Source organism: Acipenser ruthenus, chromosome 19, assembly GCF_902713425.1.
Source record: "Acipenser ruthenus chromosome 19, fAciRut3.2 maternal haplotype, whole genome shotgun sequence".
Classification (NCBI taxonomy): domain Eukaryota; kingdom Metazoa; phylum Chordata; class Actinopteri; order Acipenseriformes; family Acipenseridae; genus Acipenser; species Acipenser ruthenus.
In genome coordinates this window covers 9,892,125-9,913,369 of record NC_081207.1, presented here as the reverse complement: position 1 = coordinate 9,913,369, position 21,245 = coordinate 9,892,125, and the positions used below count along the sequence as shown (strand labels likewise).

Genomic DNA, 21,245 nt, shown 5'->3' with positions numbered 1-21,245 from the left:
TGCCCTCAATCCTGACCAGTTTCCCAGTCCCTGCCGATGAAAAGCATCCCCATAACATGATGCTGCCACCACCATGCTTCACTGTGGGGATGGTGTTCTCAGGGTGATGAGCAGTGTTGGCTTTGCGCCACTCATAGCGTTTTGCACTAAGGCCAAAAAATTCAATTTTGGTCTCATCAGACCAGAGAACCTTTTTCCACATTTTTGCTGTGTCTCCCACATGCCTTTTGGCAAAATCCAAACAGGATTTGATATGGGTTTTTTTCAGCAATGGCTTTCTTCTCGCCACTCTTCCATAAAGCCCAGCTTTGTGGAGCGTCCGGGTTATAGTTGTCCCATGGACGGTTTCTCCCATCTCAGCTGTGGATCTCTCCAGCTCCTTCAGAGTTACCATTGGCCTCTTGGTTGCTTCTCTGACTAATGCCCTCCTTACCTGGTCACTGAGTTTTGGTGGACGGCCTTCTCTAGGCAGAGTCGCGGTTGTGCCATATTCTTTCCATTTTTTAATAATAGATTTAACGGTGCTCCGGGGGATGTTCAAAGTTTGGGATATTTTTTATAACCCAACCCTGATTGGTTCTTCTCCAGAACTTTATCCCGGACTTGTTTTGATAGCTCCTTGGTCTTCATGATGCTGTTTGTTTAGATATGCTCTCTAACTAACTCTAGGGTCTTCCAGGAACAGGTGTATTTAATCTGAGATCATGTGACACTTTAATTGCACACAGGTGGTCTCCATTCAACTAATTATATGACTTCTGAAGGCAATTGGTTGCACCGGGGCGTATTTAGGGGTGTCACAGCAAAGGAGATGAATACTTATGCAATCAAGACTTTTCAGTTTTTCATTTGTAAATAATTTAGAAAAATATGTAGATTTTTTTCCCCACTTCGACATTATGGACTATTTTGTGTAGATCAGTGACAAAAAATCTTAATTAAATCCATTTTAATTCCAGGTTGTAACACTACAAAATGTGGAAAAGTCCAAGGTTGGTGAATACTTATGCAAGGCACTGTACTGGTTTACTATTGTCAAATGGATCAGATGGAATTTTAGAAATATATTTTAATCATTTTAACATGGATAAGTAATTTGTTTAATGACCAGTAAATAACTTTTTTTGTATTCTATGCTTTATGCTACTGGGTATATATTTTTGGATCTATAGTATCTTGTATTTATTCATATCCAAAGACAGAAGGGTGGCTATCGCTGTTCCAAAGACAGAAGGGTGGCTATCGCTGTTCCAAGTTACGCCACGTTGCTGCTGTAAGCTTCATCTACGGGAAGTAATTCTCTGAATTCAGCTGTGTAATTAAGCTTTGAAATGACTTTCTTTTCCATATACTGTACTTGTTATTAAGCAGAATACTCCCAGAGAATGCAAGTGGTGTTGGGATTACTTCACTCACAAGGTTGGCTATAAACAAACTACCCAGCTCCTTCAGGAATTCCTTTGTGGAATATGTTCATGGAGCATCCTCTATTCAGTCCTGAGCATACAATATTAGAAATACATACGTAACTCCTTTGTATACACCATTAAAAAATATATATAATTTTGTAATATCACCACATTATACTCCCTTGCGCATAGAATGCACCAAAAAGGAGTTGAAAAACGATGATAGATTTAAAAAATAATTAGTGAATAAAAGTAATGCACAGATACCTCAGAATATTCGAATTTCAGTTCCACCCTTTAGTGCGTTTAAGTGTACCAAGATTTGATTGGAAATTACATTGGTAAAGTCACACGACAAATGTGTGAGGGAGGCAGCATCTGTGTTGAAGACTGGAAGAAAGTGGGCAGCAAAGGAAGCTGTGGAAGATACAAACATTGCCCTTCATATGACTGATATCATGGGGCAAGTAGAGCATGGAAGAGGCCTTGGTCTCAGTTCAGCACTTCCTACATGGCAGAAAGCAGCCCCAGCTCAACGGAGAAAGCTGGTAGTCAACGAGGTGCAAAAGCAGGAGGAGAGGATGTGCATAAAGGCAGTTTCCTAGACCAAGCAGGGAGAGGGATGAGATGGGAACAATGCAAGATCGGCTGGTGAGATCTATGGACAATAGAACACAGCAGGATCAGTTTCCTCGTCAGGTCAAAATATGATGTTCTCCCTTCACCACAGAACCTTAATCTATGGATCCGTGGTGTCCTTTGTGTTCATCGCCAGCTACATTGAGACACACTTTGACAGGATGTAAGGTGGGTCTTAGCCAAGGATGGTTTACTTGGCATCATGACCAGGTGCTGCGATGTTTGGCCTTAGCATTGCAAGACAAGCGCAGCATGACCAACAAGTTGCCACCAATTCCAGTAATATATGACTGTGGCAAAGCGCCCTGCCCCTGTGTGCATTTGTGTTATGTGTTGTATGTTGCGTGTGTAAATGTTGGTGTATAGATTGGTACACAGGATATAAACAGGTCTGTGTTTCACGTGTATTTAAAGTGTAGATTTGTATTTAGGCACGAGGAGAGCACAAATCACTTCACGTGCTGGTTAAATGTAATATGTGAGCACGGGGTTGCACAGAATTAATTCACGTGCTGGGATTCAAGTGAATAATTAATTAGTAATTGAATCCCAGCACAACAGTATAAATAGGCACATTTTTAGTCAGTCAGGGTTAGGTGTTCGGGAGTGGAGAACGGGTGAGAGAGAGAGGAGTAATTGAAAGTAAGATCGTAAATATAATAGTTGTTTGTACTCACCGTGTTTGTTTGTCTCCGTGCACCGTTTGTCTGTGTAGTCCGTTTTGTTTGTCTATTTATTTTGGCGTGTAGTGCCGTGTCCAGTGTTTTTGTCTGTTCCAACCTTTTATTTTCTGTTCTGTTTATTGAATGCTGAACGCGATCACGCGTTCAGCCTCACCAAAACCCCATCTCTCTGTCGTTTGTGTTCCTGTTTCTGGTCTGACGCCACCCACTCCGGCCGTCTTTGTGACACGTGGTGTCCTGCGTGGGATTGACAGCGCCTCCAGGACTCAGGCCAGAGCAGGAACCGCAGTTTGGATTTAAAAAAAAGAAAAAAAAAAAAAAAAAAAAAATGGCAGAAGACGCCATCAAAGTGCGGGACTGGATGCTGGAGAATGCTGGGCTGGAGGCCCAGTCTCTGCCCATAGTCGTCCAGGCCCTGTGGATGATGGACAGTGAGAGATGGGAGGCCTATCAGGAGGAACACACCCCAAACACCTTGGAGGAGGGTGTGGAGTTTGTCCTCAACTACCTGGAGGCAACCATAAATGGAACAGCAGCCCAGGTAGCAGGACCACCAGCAGAGGAGTACCTGCTGTCCCCATCTCCACCAGCAGAGGGTGAGTACCTGCTGTCCCCATCTCCACCAGCAGAGGGTGAGTACCTGCTGTCCCCATCTCCACCAGCAGAGGGTGAATGCCTGCTGGTTTTGCCTCCACAGCCCAAATGGGAGGAGCCTGAGCATCCACAGCCCAAATGGGAGGAGCCCAAGCGGAAGGAGCCCGAATGTCCTACGCCTGAGTGGGAGGAGCCCGAACATCCTACGCCTGAGTGGGAGGAGCCCGAACGTCCTACGCCTGAGTGGGAGGAGCCCGAACGTCCTACGCCTGAGTGGGAGGAGCCCGAACGTCCTACGCCTGAGTGGGAGGAGCCCGAACGTCCTACGCCTGAGTGGGAGGAGCCCGAACGTCCTACGCCTGAGTGGGAGGAGCCCGAACGTCCACAGCCCAACAGGGAGGAGTCGGGGCGTCCACAGCCCAACAGGGAGGAGTCGGGGCGTCCACAGCCCAACAGGGAGGAGTCGGGGCGTCCACAGCCCAACAGGGAGGAGTCGGGGCGTCCACAGCCCAACAGGGAGGAGTCGGGGCGTCCACAGCCCAACAGGGAGGAGTCGGGGCGTCCACAGCCCAACAGGGAGGAGTCGGGGCGTCCACAGCCCAACAGGGAGGAGTCGGGGCGTCCACAGCCCAAAGGGAGGCAAGTCGGGGCGTCCACAGCCCTGGGACCCAAGCCACCAGCAGAGGGAAAATGCCTGCTGGTTCAGCCCCAGGAGCCAGAAGGGGAGGAGTTACAGGCTCAACCCCCTGAAAATTTTTGGGGGGGAGAAGGGCAGGATGCTGGTGTCCCCCAGCAGCCTCTCGCTATGCTGCTGAAGGCAGCACGGCGTGCACATGCCCAGCCGCCACAGCAGAGGGAGCCAGCACCGCCAGGAGCAGAGGAGCAGGAGCTGCCTCTGCCTCCACCACCTCCAGGAGCAGAGGAGCAGGAGCTGCCTCTGCCTCCGCCACCACCACCGCAAGGAGCAGAGGAGCAGGAGCTGCCTCTGCCTCCGCCACCACCACCGCAAGGAGCAGAAGAGCAGCACCAGTCCCCTGAAAAAGGGGGAGACTACACGCTGCTCCCACCTCCATCGGCAGGAGACTACACGCTGCTCCCACCTTCACCGGCAGGAGCAGAGCAGCCGGAGCTGCCTCTGCCACTTCCAGGAGCAGAGGAGCAGGAGCTGCCTCTGCCTCCGCCACCTACATCGGCAGGAGCAGAGCAGCCGGAGCTGCCTCTGCCTCCGCCACCTACACCGGCAGGAGCAAAGGAGCAGGAGCTGCCTCTGCCACTTCCAGGAGCAGAGGAGCAGGAGCTGCCTCTGCCACTTCCAGGAGCAGAGGAGCTGCCTCTGCCTCTGCCACTGCCAGAAGCAGAACAGCAGGAGCTGTCTCTGCTTCCCATACCTCCACCACGGGGAGTACGGTGGCCGGAGCCCCAGAAAGGGGAGCTGTCGGCCACGAAGAAGGGGGAGGAGGTCTGGAGACCACCAACCCCAGCAGCAGTTTCACTGCCGGAGATCGTGGGGGAGGTCAGGAGACCTGCTCCCACTGCAGCAGTTTCGCTGCCGGAGATCGTGGGGGAGGTCCGGAGACCTGCTCCCACTGCAGCAGTTTCGCTGCCGGAGATCGTGGGGGAGGTCCGGAGACCTGCTCCCACTGCAGCAGTTTCGCTGCCGGAGATCGTGGGGGAGGTCCGGAGACCTGCTCCCACTGCAGCTTCTTCGCTGCCGGCAGTACTGTGGTCGGAACCCTACCAAAGGGAGCTACCGGCTACAAAGAAGGGGGACGAGGTCTGGAGACCACTTTCCCCAGCAGCAGTTTCGCTGCAGGAGTTCTTGTGGCCGGAGCCCCACAGGAGGGAGCTGCCGGCTACGAAGAAGGGGGAGGTCGGGGGACCACCTGCCCCCGCAGCTTTTTCGCTGCAGGACGGGACCAACAGGCTGTCAGCCGTGCCACTACCGGCAGGGGTGCTGACAGCATGGCCAGCCATGGGCCCACTGAAGCCTCCCTTCCCAGCCCGAGACTTTGTCCTGGACTGCTGGATTTTTAAGGGGGGAGGTGGCCGTTGAGGCCATGTGTGCTGCGCACAAGGGGGGGTATATGTGGCAAAGCGCCCCTGTGTGCAGGGGCGCTTTGCCACATTTGTGTTATGTGTTGTATGTTGCGTGTGTAAATGTTGGTGTATAGATTGGTACACAGGATATAAACGGGTCTGTGTTTCACGTGTATTTAAAGTGTAGATTTGTATTTAGGCACGAGGAGAGCACAAATCACTTCACGTGCTGGTTAAATGTAATATGTGAGCACGGGGTTGCACAGAATTAATTCACGTGCTGGGATTCAAGTGAATAATTAATTAGTAATTGAATCCCAGCACAACAGTATAAATAGGCACATTTTTAGTCAGTCAGGGTTAGGTGTTCGGGAGTGGAGAACGGGTGAGAGAGAGAGGAGTAATTGAAAGTAAGATCGTAAATATAATAGTTGTTTGTACTCACCGTGTTTGTTTGTCTCCGTGCACCGTTTGTCTGTGTAGTCCGTTTTGTTTGTCTATTTATTTTGGCGTGTAGTGCCGTGTCCAGTGTTTTTGTCTGTTCCAACCTTTTATTTTCTGTTCTGTTTATTAAATGCTGAACGCGATCACGCGTTCAGCCTCACCAAAACCCCATCTCTCTGTCGTTTGTGTTCCTGTTTCTGGTCTGACGCCACCCACTCCGGCCGTCTTTGTGACAATGACACACAAAGAACAACATTCCTCCATCCAGGGGAGCAACCACCAAGAAAAGGTATTAAAACCAAAACTCGTCTAGGACAACTGGAAGCTGATGTTGGACAATAATCGTTCTCAGATCGTTGTCGCTTGTAGCCTCTCCCAAGTCAGCACCAATCTTACTGCTGATAAGAACGAGTCCTGTAAAGATTGTGAATGGCATTTCTGACCTGAACACATTGCACCCCAAATCAAAACGTTAGACTATTCGATCCCATTGTCCAGCTTCCATGTGGCGTATCTGGGTATTCATCAGTGCATCTTTCTTCACTGCAGTCACAGTAGCAGACAAAAACCTGCTGTCTTGCAAACTATTACTGTGAGACTGGATATGAGGGCAACTTAATGTTGAATTCCCAACAAAAAGCTCCTGTTTTCTGGGAAACCGACATTTGTTTCACTGTCATCATGAAGCCAGATTAAGTCTTTCTTCCACTCCACTCTATATTTTCGTATTAATTTTTTTTTCATAATTTCTTTCTTTATCATTATTGATTTAAAAGCTTTACTTTTGGCTTATTGGTGCAGTTGGTTGCTTAGTTGTAAAAAAAAAAAAAAGAATTGTAAAAAACTGCCATGTCGAGGTAACGAGTATTACCAACAGCACTTCAGTATGTAGTCTCAGATGATGACTGTACAACAAATACGACGTGCGATGGGAAAGTTCAGACGAGTTCAATTATGCCGTTATCGGGGGGGGGGGTAAGTTTTTAAAAATGGGTTTGTGAAACGGAAGCCATGTGCACTATACTATATAAATTATACAGTTAAAAAGTGTTACCGGCCCAGTTGGGCCTGTAGTGCTTCATAACTACCGGCCAAACTACGATCTCTACTGGCCCTGGGCCATGGTTAATGTCGAACCCTGACAGTGCCCTGGGAGGATGCTGTGGATGAGCCAATGAAAGGAAGAAACTTCCGTATGCTCAACTAGCTGCTGAAGCGGAACAGCGAGGATGGAGACTCCAGGTTTATGCAGTCGAGGTGGGCTGTTGAGGATTTGTGGCACACTCCACAACCCGGTTTCTCAGAGACATTGGATTCAGTGGTCAAGAGTTGCGACGCATAGTGAAGAACTTATCTGAAGCAGCAGAGAGGAGCAGCAACTGACTCTAGTTGAGATGAAAAGATTCTGGTTGGGAACCTCAAGCATCATAGGAAGAGGAAGAAAGCAACGTCAATGTAAAGGTAGGTACGTAAGCTGGGCTTAGCTGAGTGGGGGACGTAGGGGGGTGATGCTGGGACACCAGAATCACTGTCGAGCCCTATTAAGGTGTCGTGGGCTAGTCGACGAAACACCAAGGTTGGAAGGTGTCATGCTGATGCGCTAGGGAGGCCACACTGTGGTTGACCCCTGAGCCAGCATTGCAGTCGTTGTGCGTGCTGATGTGCCAGGGAGGCAAAATAGGCTGATCCCTGGAGCCAGCATTACACTTCAGCCATCAACACCAGGCAGAAGGATATCTACATCATTATATGGAAGGAAACGCAGATGGATCACATTAGTTTACAGTAAAATAAGTTATGTCTTAGTTGGTGCTTATCTTGGCAAGAGCTGAGTCCAATATCAGCATGAAGTTTTAACACCTACTCATGTAATGGAAATCACATTCATTTTGCAGTTGCCCATTTAAAAATATACATCCTTATATCGTGCTCACATCATTGTTTGAAATGTATTCAAGCACACAAATGGCCATGTTTTTGCTTTCCAGATTTATCAATCATAATGTATCAGTATACAAGATATTAACTTCAACCGATAACCCATCAGGATAAATCACAGTTGAATTTTATAGCACTGGAGAATCACCAGGTTTGCACCACCCACCTACCTATGGGTATCCTAGGTTGACCCTAATTATGTGGTTGATGTAATTGAAAGAAATCCTTAGTGCTGTAAAATACTAAAACAAAACCCAGCTTTTGCTTATCGGGGTACAGAGTGAGCAAATCAACCCCTTGTTTTGAAATCTTATAAATATCACTGAAATATTTTAGTGTTTCGCTCCTTTCTTTTGGGATGCTCTATCATATATTTCACTATCTGAATACTGAAAACATATTTGAATTTAATAATCACTTTTACAGTGAAACTGACAGATTTCAGACACAAGCGCTGATGTAGCTCCTTAAACCTACATGGCTGTTAAGCCTGGCATTCACAATTTGAGATCAGGTCACAGAACTGTTACCTCGCATGACCCTGCGTATAGCCCTGTTGCTGAAAAATGGCAAAGCCAACTGAAGCTGACAGCTAATAGCACAGCGAATGAGATCACACTACGTTCAATTCTTCCACGCTGCTGCAGCTCTCAGTATTGCTGTGGCTGAGACAACCATAGCCTGCTGCAGTAACATTCTTAAACTATAGCAATTCAATAACATGCTACAGTACAGCTATTTGCATTGAGACCTGTGATGTTATTTACTGCCTATTCTGAACAAGTTTCCACTACTACTTGTGGACCAAAAAAAAAAAAACATGAGGTGCAAGTCACTGATAAATGGTTAGGCACTGCCTTCTTGAACCCAGGAATTTCAGGGTCTACGTCTCAGTTGTTTGGGTATAAATCCTATCCTAATCTGTGGTATAAGAAGAACATAAGAACATAAGAAAGTTTACAAACGAGAGGAGGCCATTTAGCCCATCTTGCTCGTTTGGTTGTTAGTAGCTTATTGATCCCAGAATCTCATCAAGCAGCTTCTTGAAGGATCCCAGGGTGTCAGCTTCAACAACATTACTGGGGAGTTGGTTCCAGACCCTCACAATTCTCTGTGTAAAAAAGTGCCTCCTATTTTCTGTTCTGAATGCCCCTTTATCTAATCTCCATTTGTGACCCCTGGTCCTTGTTTCTTTTTTCAGGTCAAAAAAGTCCCCTGGGTCGACATTGTCTATACCTTTTAGGATTTTGAATGTTTGTAACCACGCCTGTATTGAAAATAATGCTCTCCTTTTTAAAACCAATGTCTTGAGCACTTGACAAAACATATCATGAATAGTAGTGGTATACTTAAAAGATACTTCTTGAATGTTCATGGAGCTCTTATTCCACACATGAAGACGGCTGAATTACCTCCAAGCACATATTATTATTATTATTATTTATTTATTAGCAGACGCTCTACATTATTTTTACATACAATTACCCATTTATACAGTTGGGTTTTTACTGGAGCAAGCTAGGTAAAGTACCTTGCTTGAAGGTGCAGCAGCAGTGTCCCCCACCTGGGATTGCACCCATGACCCTCCAGTCAAAAGTCCAGACCCCTAACCATAATGGGGCCCAGTGGATTGTTTACAGCTATCCTTGCATGGGGAATAAACACATCTCTTGTTGATGGAGAATTCTATTTATATAATAAGTACATTACATAGAAAAATGTTTAAACCTAAACTAAACAACTGAATTTGGTTGAAGTACTTTGTTGATAAGATACTCCAGATCTGCTGATCAATGTCATTTGGAACGGTGAGATTCTCGCTAAGATCTCTCCAAGACCACCAAATCTTCATTGCCTACGTCTACAATGACTTTTTGGCACCCAGAATGAAACGTTCTGTTTCTAGATTTTTGATGTCATCATACCCTCACCCTGCTATAGTGGAACACCTTGAGGGGGTAGACCAGTGCCAGTTTGGTAGGATTAAGATTGTTCCGTGGGTCAAAATGCATAAAATTCAAGGAACAAATTGCAGAATTCTCATCTTACTGAAACAGAAATACACATCCTTATCTCCGGTAATCCTGTTGCAATATTGTGTAAAGAAATGCACATCTCACTACATCAAAACAAACAACACAACTCGGTATCATACAAATATATATATATATACATATATATATATATATATATATATATACAGTATATACCAACCAAGGACTGGGCACACAGAGCTACATCAGTCATCAGTGCTTCCCCATGATTATCAAAAGTATATTCTCAGGAATTTCAAAACATACATTGAAGAAAACAGGTTAATCTTTATACTGTACATTTGTATACACATAAATTAGAGATGCAATATACACATTGACATACATTACATACCTCTCTGGACTGTGGCTGATAAATCACTGAAATCTCAGCCACTACGATCTCTCTGTTTAGGCCAATCTAAAAAACCTTTACAGTATCTTGGGACCACTGCATCAATTTCGCTTGGTTTAGTAAATTATAACGGTCTTTTTAGAAGCTGTACACTAAGTTGTGGGGCACAACATGTACTGTAAATGGCACGCTGGCTTTTGGATGTGATATGTAAATGGAAGGCTGGCTCTGGGGGTGTGATATGTATGTAGCAAGCTGGCTGGCTCATGGGGTGCAATATGTAGGTAAGCTACCTGGCTTGTGAATGTTGGTAGTAAAGAAAATGTAAGATATCAGAAATTAACAGTTCAACTGCATAATGTTCAACTACCCTTTTGGCAGTTCATATCTAACCAGTTGTCTCTTACCTGTTATAATTTACCATTTACAGAATTAGGAATTTGAATGGATGACCTCAGCTATTACATCTAATTAATTAAATTATGACCGTCTGGCTTCTTACGTAGAAACTGATAAATCTGCTTCGGTCTTACAACGGGGCATTTATCCCGAATAGTCTTTTCGTTGTGGAACGTTCAAGGTAATATTAGCCGAAGTTATCACAGCAGTTGTCACGTTAAGACATTTAACAAGACATTATACATAAACTCTATATCCTCTATTTTAGCCTATATATTTTTTATTCTCGTACGGTTAAATTCAGATAATGGGAGATGTTATAAAATGCTTACTCCTTAACACTAGGCGCTAATAAAACTAGCAGGGAAAAAAACTAATAACGCTAGTGTAGCTGCCACTGTAGCGTGCCAAGCTATATGGATCTTTTGGACAATATCTACACAAGTGTGTAATGTGTAACTGTTCAGATTCAAGGTGTTACGATACGATAGCAGTTAGCGAACAAGCAGCAATTCGGTGTAATTGCGGTACGACAACTATATTCTGCATCTTGGTTAAAGGCACGCTATAATTACTTTGTAAAACAGATGTGGTTTCGTAATGATGTCAGCAGTACTAGCAACACAACTAATGTCAGATGTACACAACTGATGCGCATACACATAGCAGTACATATTTTTACAGTACGGTAAAAATATGTATTGATGTACTGCTCATCTATGGGGTTCTAGATAATGAGCAATACATTTGGTATGCAGTTTTAAGATGTGAATACTATGCACAATAATTATACGTAAATGTAAACATTGATAATTTACTGTGAAGTTCACCTTCTCAAATATTACTGGTTTAACAATACTCTCAGTTGACATATATCTGAACTAACCCAGAACTCGTATATTTAAATGATTTAAGAAACTATGTCTTGTTTCCACGTTTGTGTGATTCACTTTTTTTCAGTGTGTGTGTGTACTGTAACAACATACAGTGTTCATGAACCATTGGCTTAATAATATAATAGCATAACTTACCCAGAACTCTGATCCACAAAAACGCTCCATTTCTTCACGTCTTCTTTAGCGATCTGCAAATATCGTTTTTTGGTGTAGACAAGCAAAAGAACAAAAAAAACAGTTTCCTCTATAGAGAGTTCTACTCTCTGCTACTTCTGTCCTTCTCCAGGGGCAGGCGTGTATCGTCTACTTTCTTAATAAACCCGAGTAGCACAGATAAGTGGGTGCGGTAGACGAGACAAGGCCTGCCTACGGCGACTCATTTACAATCTGTGGGCCCGCCTCCAAGTACAGCCCACCACTGCTTTCATCAAACTACTCCCAGAGTTTGATGTCTTGAGTTTGATATCTTGAGCGTGCAACGCTGAAATGTCGCATGTATCAGAGGTCTTGCTTTTAAGCTTACACAGGGCGCAGTGCAAACTAATTGCCTCTATATATATATATATATATATATATATATATATATATATATATATATATATATATATATATATAACTGCATTTTTCCATGTTCATGTCAGGTTCGTGGTGTGAAAGGCTCTTGGTTGGCAGGTGCTTCCTGTAGGTGGTCCTTGTCCTCTAGGGGTCAGTAGCTCATCCAGATCCACTGTAGACCTTCTGGGTGTAATGAGGGACTATAGTGTGGTCAGAATCAGTGGCATATAGGTCCCTGTGCCATCTAAAGGTCAACACTGTAAATCATCCCCTGTTGTTCTGCATTCCTAGACATGGGTGACATTTTGGGGTATCACTGTACAATGAGTCCCTTTGTTCATCTATGGGGTTCTAGATAACAAGCCTTCAAACAAGCCTCTATCACTCCGCTCCTCAAAAAACCTACCCTCGACCCCACTTCCCTCCAGAGCTACTGTCCTGTCTCCCTCTTACCCTTCCTCTCCAAAACCCTCGAGCGGGCTGTACACCGCCAGCTCTCTGCTTTCCTGTCCAACCACTCTCTGCTCGACCCTCTCCAATCTGGCTTCTGCTCTGCTCACTCCACTATAACCACCCTCCTGTCTGTCACTAACTCACTAAACTCTGCCCGAGCTGCCTCTCTCTCCTCGGTCCTAATTCTCCTCAACCTCTCTGCTGCCTTTGACACTGTCGATCTCTGGGACTGCTCTAACCTGGTTCTCCTCCTACCGCACTTACCAGGTAACCTGGCGGGGAGCAACCTCCATACCTTGCCCTCTCTCAACAGGAGTCCCCCAAGGGTCAGTCTTGGGTCCTCTCCTGTTCTCTCTCTACACCCACTCCCTGGGCCCACTCATCGCATCCTATGGTTTCTCATACCATTTCTATGCTGATGATGCTCAGATTTTCCTCTCCTTCCCCACCTCTGACTCCACCATCCCCTCCCGTATCTCTACCTATCTGTCTGCTATCTTCTCCTGGAGGCACTCTCATCACCTCAAACTCAACCTCTCTAAATCTGACCTCCTTTTCTTTCCCTCCTCCTCCTCCCCCTCCTCTGATCTCTCTATCTCCATTCCTCTGGAATCTACCACACTCTCTCCCTTCTCCTCAGCTAAGAACCTCGGAGTCACCCTGGACCCCTGCCTCTCTTATTCCCAGCAAATCTCCACTCTGGCACGCACTTGCCGATTCTTCCTGAGCAACATACAAAGAATCCGACCCTTCCTCACCAACTATGCCACCCAGCTCCTGGTCCAGGCCCTGGTACTCTCCCACCTAGACTACTGCAACTCCCTCCTGACTGGCCACTGTTCGCCTGGTGTTCTCTCTGCCTAGCTTCTCCCACACAACTCCACTGCTCCGCTCACTCCACTGGCTCCCGATCACCGCTCGCATCCAGTTCAAGACTCTTGTACTCACCTACAGATGCCTTGACCAGACTGCACCCAGATACCTCCAGACCCTCATCTATCCCTACACCCCCACTCGACCTCTCCACTCCTCATACACTAGAAGACTGGCTGTACCTCCTCTACGCTGCCCTGCCTCCAGAGTCCGCTCCTTCTCCACCTTCACCCCGCAGTGGTGGAATGACCTTCCTACTGCCCAGTCCCTGACCACCTTCCGGCGCCTCCTCAAGACTCACCTCTTCAGACAGCACCTGTGGAACTCCTCTTTTCCCTCTGGACACTTTATCACTCTTCCTTAATGTGCTTTACTTGCTCTTATCTGCTCCCTATTTTACTGCATTTAATACTGTACTTTAGAGTACTGTAATCTGTCACAAGTGTTATTTAATCTGTAGTATTTTGTATTTAATTATATCCTGATGTAACTATCACTGACACTGTTATCTGCTCCGTTATTGAATCATATTTTGTCATATACTTGCACTTGCTAGAACCGAAGTCATTGTATTTTATCTTGCTCTTGATTGTATTAATACCTGTACTGTGATTCTTGAAATGTATTTTTGTTTACGACTGTAAGTTGCCCTGGATAAGGGCGTCTGCTAAGAAATAAATAGTTGCGCTTGCTCAGCCTTCGCCAATTGTTTTTATCTCCAGAATTTGGAATAGCCAATTATCTTTAGGCTCAGCTCACCGCTATTTCACCCTACTTAGCACCGACTTGGACTACCTAAATGAACATGACTGATGTTAATCAAAGTTTAAAATGATTCTCTGTGGTTCTTTTTGCAGTTACTCCAATGTTGTGGTTTATTCATTTTTTGATAAATCTTTACTAAGGTGCTTGTGCATCAGTCCATCAGTCAGTGAACCTGGCTAGATTTTGTTTTTGTTAATCTAGTGCCCTCTGTTGGGCTAATCGAGCCTTCGTCTTTGCTTGCTTAACTTCCAAACCAGACAAAACATCAACCGCCTGGCCCGTGAAAAGGGGGAGCTGAAATTCACGGATAAACGCATTTCCATTTACTCAGATCGGTCAGCTTAACTACTGCAGTAAAGGAAAGCTTATGACTTGCTAAAGGGATACACCCCTGAAGATGTTGATATGTTCCTCAGAACCCCTAGAATCTCTCTTTCTTGCCCAGCAAGATATTATTGATGGATCCCCCCCACACCCGTTGCGTCAAAGGTCACTGGGGGATTGTGGGATCGTATTGTGTTTTGTTTTAAAGGAACCGGTGGTAAAAAATACATTTAACCATCAGCTCGTTTCAAATAAAAAGTTATCTGTTTAAGAAGGGTGTGATCTTCCAAGTCAACCGCTGGCAGAGTCTTTTATGAAGCATGACAGCACATCTTAAAGCTGCACTGTCCAAAAGAAGACCTTGTTGACATTCCAGTTTACATCAAAGAAAGTGTCAGTTCTAGGGCCACAGACCGTCTACCCCTTGAAACCTGCTTGTATGTACATCACTGTGTCAGCTGAGTAGGTATGCGCCTGGTATACTTACAGCGGTGGGAGGTTAAACGTGTAATAAGAACAATTTGGGAAGGAGCAGACAGTCTCTTATAGTAGTTCCATTGCCTTGAGGTCTTCTGTCTGCTTTCCTGAGGGTTGATGGGATTTTGCAGTTAAACATCCTAAATAAATGTATAATCATAGTAATAAAGGGCCTTATGAATGAGAAAATATGGTGGATCCCTCTCGTTTACAGTTTAGGATGAAAACTATGACAACAGGAAAAGGTAGTTGTTTGTGAGGGAGTTTTAATAAGAAAAAGACCTGTAAATAAGAAGGCCTCATATACCTAATAAAATAATATGATTGATATTGTACAAAAGATGTGAAAGTTTTTTTTATTGTATTATTCTAAAAGAAGTAAATAAATGGTTTCAATTTTTCAGTCTCCTCAAATGCATTTGTAATGAAATATCACAAATCACTTTTTCAAATCTCTCTCATTTTGATAATCTGTCTCTAATTTAATAATATATCACATTTAACGTTTTGCAGCAAGGATTTAAAGTAGAAATACCATCAATTGTTATCCAAAAAAAACAAATGTTTCATGATTCATGATGATCTTTTTAAAATTACTGTTTTTAGATTTAAGGACCGCCATAAAGACCTCAAATAAAACACATTCCTGTAATTCAACCACGTAAAAATATCTTCTGTTATTCCTCTATTTGTACTTTAGAGGGAGACATTTAACTATAAACAATTTGTAAAGTTCATTAGTGAATTGTATGCATGCACAGAAAAGACCAAAAGAGGAAATACTATATTTTAAAGAAAAGATTTTGAACAGACTGCTATATATATATATATATATATATATATATATATATATATATATAATGTATTTTTTATTTTTTAAATTATTATTATTTTGAATACACACGCGCGCGCACACACACACACAATGTTAATATGCATGTATGGTATTTATACATTTGTAATCGATCACTGTACATTTTGCCAAATACCAAATTAATAACATATTGTGTCCAGCTAGTGCTGGTAATTAACTGCAAATCTTTTTGTCAGTTGTGCAGATTCATCTTGGGCTGGAAATCGGAAGCACACGGACTGAGTCTACATCCTGAAACTTGTGTGCAGCGACAGCACTTACGTCTCATTGATTATCATTTGGAACACAACATGAGAACGCTGGGGCTCCTAATTTAACGCAGAATTCAGGTGTTGCTTATCAGCTTGATTGTATTCCTTATTGTCTAAGCTAGTTTGCAATTATTATACTGAGAGTAAAGTTTGTTCGGTGGTTAAAACACCAGGTTCAAAGTATTTTCTCTTTCGCGTTATGCATGTTAGGTCAAATCAAAGTATGAGTCAAAAGCGTTGTTCAATATCAAACCATATAATATGAAAAAGTTGTTAAAAATAGTTTGTGTAGTTTAATAGTGTACACAGTCAAGACCGCTTGATGTCACTCACATCTAAATGCCCTTTGCTTATTGTTATACTCTGGTTAATATTACTCCCATTTAACATTTGATTTGCAACCCAACTTAACATAAATTTAGTAAATAAAAACAAGATTAGAATGTTTACATGTAAGTAAGTTGCTATACAGAACTACTACATCTAAAGTATTGAAATGTTCTGACACGGTAGCACAGTGTAGCATCCTGAACACTCTTTACTGTTTATTGAATAGACATTGTATACATGTAAACATTACTGTAATCAATGCAATATCTGGAGCAAAAAGGCCATTTGTTGTATCAATACTTGTTTTGTTTTGAATGCTTGTTTTGCCAGGTTATTGATGAACCGCTCCTTCCTTTTCAAGTGAAATGAAGAGGGTTGGAATATACTTGAGTCATGTTTCAGGACTGTATCAATGTATGTGATAACATGTGTTAAAGGTTATTTTGGGGGTTTGCTGGAATTTACACAAAATCAGGAAGTGTCTTTGGTTCACAGGAAGTCTCTCTGGTCTGCCTGTCCTAGCACGTTCTTCTAAGTGCTGTAGGACTGCAGTTGTTCCACAAAAGAGGATGGCTTGAATTAGTAATTCAACACTAGAACCAGAAACACTTAATCTATAGAATATGTTATGTGACGTCTCCTGGGTTTCAATAGCCATTGTACACGGTATTTGCTTCAGTTCTGAAGCTACAACGCTGGCCATCCCGCCCTGTTATTCAGCACCTGGATAATCCCTTTTCAGACAGAACTTAAAGCTGTACCATCCTGCTTTACAGAAACTGTGGGACAGGTGAATGATATTAAAATCCCCTATTAATGAGCACTCAGTCCAGCACAGGAGGTGGGGTTAATACCTGTGCCTGTGTTTTATTGTATTCTACCTTCATAAATGTAACTGGATACAAAGAGGGTTGGGTCACTGAAACGGGGTACTTTATGACAAAAATACAAGCTTCTTGGAACTTGTACATATGAGTGTGCCAGACAGACATTATTATTAATTTCTTAGCAGACGCCCTTATCCAGGGCGACTTACAATTGTTACAAGATTTCACATTATACAAATATCACATTATTTTTACATACAATTACCCATTTATACAGTTGGGTTTTTATTGGAGCAATCTAGATAAAGTACCTTGCTCAAGGATACAACAGCAGTGTCCCCCACTGAGGATTGAACCCACAACCCTCCGGTCAAGAGTCCAGAGCCCTAACCACTACTCCACACTGCTGCCCAGACATGCAGTCGCAAGATCCCAGGTATAAAATGACAGGAGTTCAAATCCATGGTTTCACAATATAATAACACAGCAATACATCTACAGTTATACTGCAAATATACAACTAATAATACAACATAAAGTAGTACATAGTATAGCTCTTCCCATATAACTTTTCAGAATTCATCCACGCGTGTAATACTGGATGTGCAGTATTGTTCCAGTAATCAGCATATTTGTTATACTGGAGCTATAAGGAAATTGAGTAGCAGGTAGTTTTTATAGTGCTGATCACCGCGCTACTCATAAAGTTTAAACAGACACATGGTTGATTTCAAACACAACATTCAAACAAGTTCAACACGTTCCTCCTTCGCCAGTGAAAAGGGGGAGTTCTCAAATCCAGCAGTGAGTTAGCGATGACGTAAGGGTGGGGATTCAATAAAACTTTTTTTTTTTGCAGTTCTTTCCAGCACAGCTTGCATTTACAGCACAGTGAATGGAGCTTTCTGTTACTCGCCAGTACTGGAATTGAGAGCTTTGGTGTCTACGAAGCGGTTAACGTAAATTATAGAACGTGGACAACTTTTAGCCTTTTTGACCAGCGAGGGGAGCCAACTTGGACACTAAGAAGGATATTACTATAATACAATTGATCAGAATTACTATTATTATTATTGTTGTTGTTATTTTTCGCGAAGAAGGAAATTAGACTTATTCATATATTCTGTATCATGTAGTGGGCTATTTTTGTATTTTAAAGAGGTTTATTTACTCAATTGCTTTTTGACGTTTGTTTGATGATGGTGCTGACGAGAGTTTCTTTTTGAACATTAAATAGACTGAAAAAAAAGCCATCAGAACTTGATTGATGAATGCTTATTGGATTCATCTAGTGAAAGCTAAGCAGGGTATGACAAAGCTGTTCAAAACCATTCATCTTTAGCTCAGTGGCTGTCTGTTTCTCAGTCTTTCTTCACTCACTGAGGGCAGCAGCAAAAAGTGCGCACTGTTACTGCGAAGGGGCACGCGGATCTCTGAGCAATTTTTTTTTTCTTGTTCGGGATGCTAAAATCAGTAGTGTTATTCAAACTCTAGGAGACGCAACCAAAAGAAAATGTTTTCAGATGACCGGAGTAACACCATTTCTAAACAGGCTTTGAATTTTCCTGTTGGATTACTGATTAACTCACCTAAGAGGAGACTGGCGAAGCTGGGCAGAAAACCAAGCAATGGATCCGTGCAGTGAGTAACGGGTTAAATCATACATTGGGTGTTGTACAACGTATCTATTTTAGTACAACGTGGTTTGTCATGTTGTATCAATGTATATTTAGCCTATGAAGTGACGTTCTTGATACAGTTTATCACCGCCCTCATTTATTAAAATAATAAAATAAAAATGCAAACTATAGTAAATTACATAATAATAATAATAATAATAATAATAATAATAATAATAATAATAATAATAATAATAATAAGCGGTCATGTTTAGCATTGCAAATTAATAAACTTTTTTTATAGTAATTCATAAATATGTTCATTCGTGTTTTGTTTACAGCAAATGCTCACTAATGTGCTGCATTAAAATTGTTCTGGAGCATTGTAACTACTGTGGGTGCTTTTTGCAAAATAAATATTTTCTTTTTGCACACTGCGGTGGGTTAATCTGTAAATAATTAGGTAATGATTATTAATAAGATTAGATCTGCAAATAGGTGTTTGGTTGGGTTGCAGCTGGTTCGCGATTAGGACATCACAGTCACAGTTCATCTATTGCTTTGGCATTTGGAACGTTGTTGAATATATTTTGTTAAAACAGTTTTGTTCCGACAGTAATCTCCCGCAAATCAACCCACTTGAAACTTCTAGTTGGTGGGTAATTATATAATTGGATTACTGGGTGTCAAGACGATGTTCCTGTATTTACTGTAGATTTAAACGCTACAGTGTTTGACTTGTGAAAGCCTCCTTTCAATGTTACCCAAAATGTAATTTTTACGTGTTCTAAAATGATACAAAAAGTATAAAACATAAGTAAAAATAAAGATTCGTATCTTGTCTTAACAGCCCAATTCTATTGACTGATAATGTTAGCCCTCGATGTGATACAGCAGTTTGACATGTATCAGATAGCTTTTATCAGATAACTTGTCACATTAAGATTAGTTACTTTTTTTTAATGAACTATATATTAGAAAATTGTAGAGGGTGCTGCAGTCAGGAGCAGAGCTGCAGTCCATTCATGGTGGAGTGGGTGGGTATTATCTTATATTATAGGTATTAGCTTATATCATACAGCACCCTAAACTATATTCTGTATGTAAATGTATCCCACAGATGTTCTGGTCTATAGATTAAATAGACACTGTCATGTCAGTACTTGGTATGTTAAAGAACATGAATACATTAGCAGTGTGTTATACAGTACAAGAGTTGGACACAAAAAATAGAAATACCTGCCACAACACTGTCAATAGGGAGTAGGGCCACCATGGTCCGCTGGGACAACACTGATTGGATGAGAGGAATACCTGATCATTGTTACGACCTCTGGTCAGTACTTTTAAGACTTCTCCTCACAAAACATCAGTCATTTCTGGCAATTCTACCCAAATGTGATGTGTATACTGTAGTCAGTCTTTGACCTTTGTGTAAAATGCGGTTGCAAATTTGATTGTGGACTGCAGTTTGAACCAGCAGCAGCCTGTGAGTCATAAGCAATCCACTTTGTACCTGGCACAGAACCAATATCAAATTTGAATCAATAAACAGTTTGTGTCAAGCTAGTTTGATTTTCATGGACATTATATATTCATTTAATTTTCGAATATGAGCCTGACATATTGTAGTCTTAAACTAAAAGGAATGTCAGCAGCTTCCTACACTCGTAATATACATTTCCTGTTAAAATTGTTGCATGGACAATAATTCATTCATTGTTCATGTGTTCTAGTGTAGAATTAGTTCTTTCAGCCAAGATTCTTCAGATTAAATACAAAATGAAGCCCAGACAGCTTGCAAAAACTGTTTACTAGAATCTTTTACTCCAAGCACCAATATAAAAACACATTTTCTTAGAGGAATAAAATAATTGTAATGGTACACAGCTAGCAAGAAACAACTCAGCAGTTAAGGTAGCAGTAAAATGGTTGTTTTGAATAGTTTATAATGGCTGGGCATACCATTAAAGTATTGCATTCCTCACTTAAAATCTGCCTTTTCATTTGCTTTAAAAATTGCTATCATACAAGAAGATTGTATGTCAATCACAGCAAATTCCACCAATGTGAGCTTTTAGGGTGTTTAGGAGAGACCCCTTTGTTATCAAACTGTGTGCCCATTTTGTTTACAAACCATTATAAACCTGTCTCCAAAATTTCAAATCAATCAGACGTTTTTACAGGGCTTTATAGAAACATCCAGAAAATAAGCAAGAAAACATATGCGACTAGAAGGTTTTTTTTACCTGGCACGTCACATAAATGTGCTAAAAGATCTTTTAAGTCCGCCTGTGATGTTTTGGGTGTAATGAATCGGTCTGATATAAAAATCTATAATATACAATATGTACCCCGGCAGGATAAGCCTCAACAGGATTTTATTGGACAAATATCCAGTCCTGGGAAACCAGATTATATTGCAATTATCTGAAGATGATTCATCTGTGAAATGCTCCAATAAATCCAG

The 21,245-nt window shown here is 42.3% G+C and overlaps 2 protein-coding genes across 2 annotated transcripts in view; one reads left to right on the top strand and one right to left on the bottom strand.

Moving 5' to 3' along the window:
* The window catches only part of LOC117424517 (ATP-binding cassette sub-family C member 3-like), a 120,001-nt gene extending 108,252 nt beyond the window's left edge, over positions 1-11,749 (bottom strand). The window contains 1 exon segment of the mRNA XM_034040908.3: positions 11,563-11,749. Within this exon segment, the coding sequence (XP_033896799.3) occupies positions 11,563-11,592 (30 nt within the window). The 5' untranslated portion in view covers positions 11,593-11,749.
* A 6,287-nt stretch (positions 11,750-18,036) lies between these two features.
* The window catches only part of LOC117424239 (ras-associating and dilute domain-containing protein-like), a 78,788-nt gene continuing 75,579 nt past the window's right edge, over positions 18,037-21,245 (top strand). Inside the window, exon 1 of the mRNA XM_034040416.3 lies at positions 18,037-18,797. Coding sequence (XP_033896307.3) covers positions 18,670-18,797 — 128 coding nt within the window. The 5' untranslated portion in view covers positions 18,037-18,669. The remainder of the gene's footprint in view (positions 18,798-21,245) is intronic.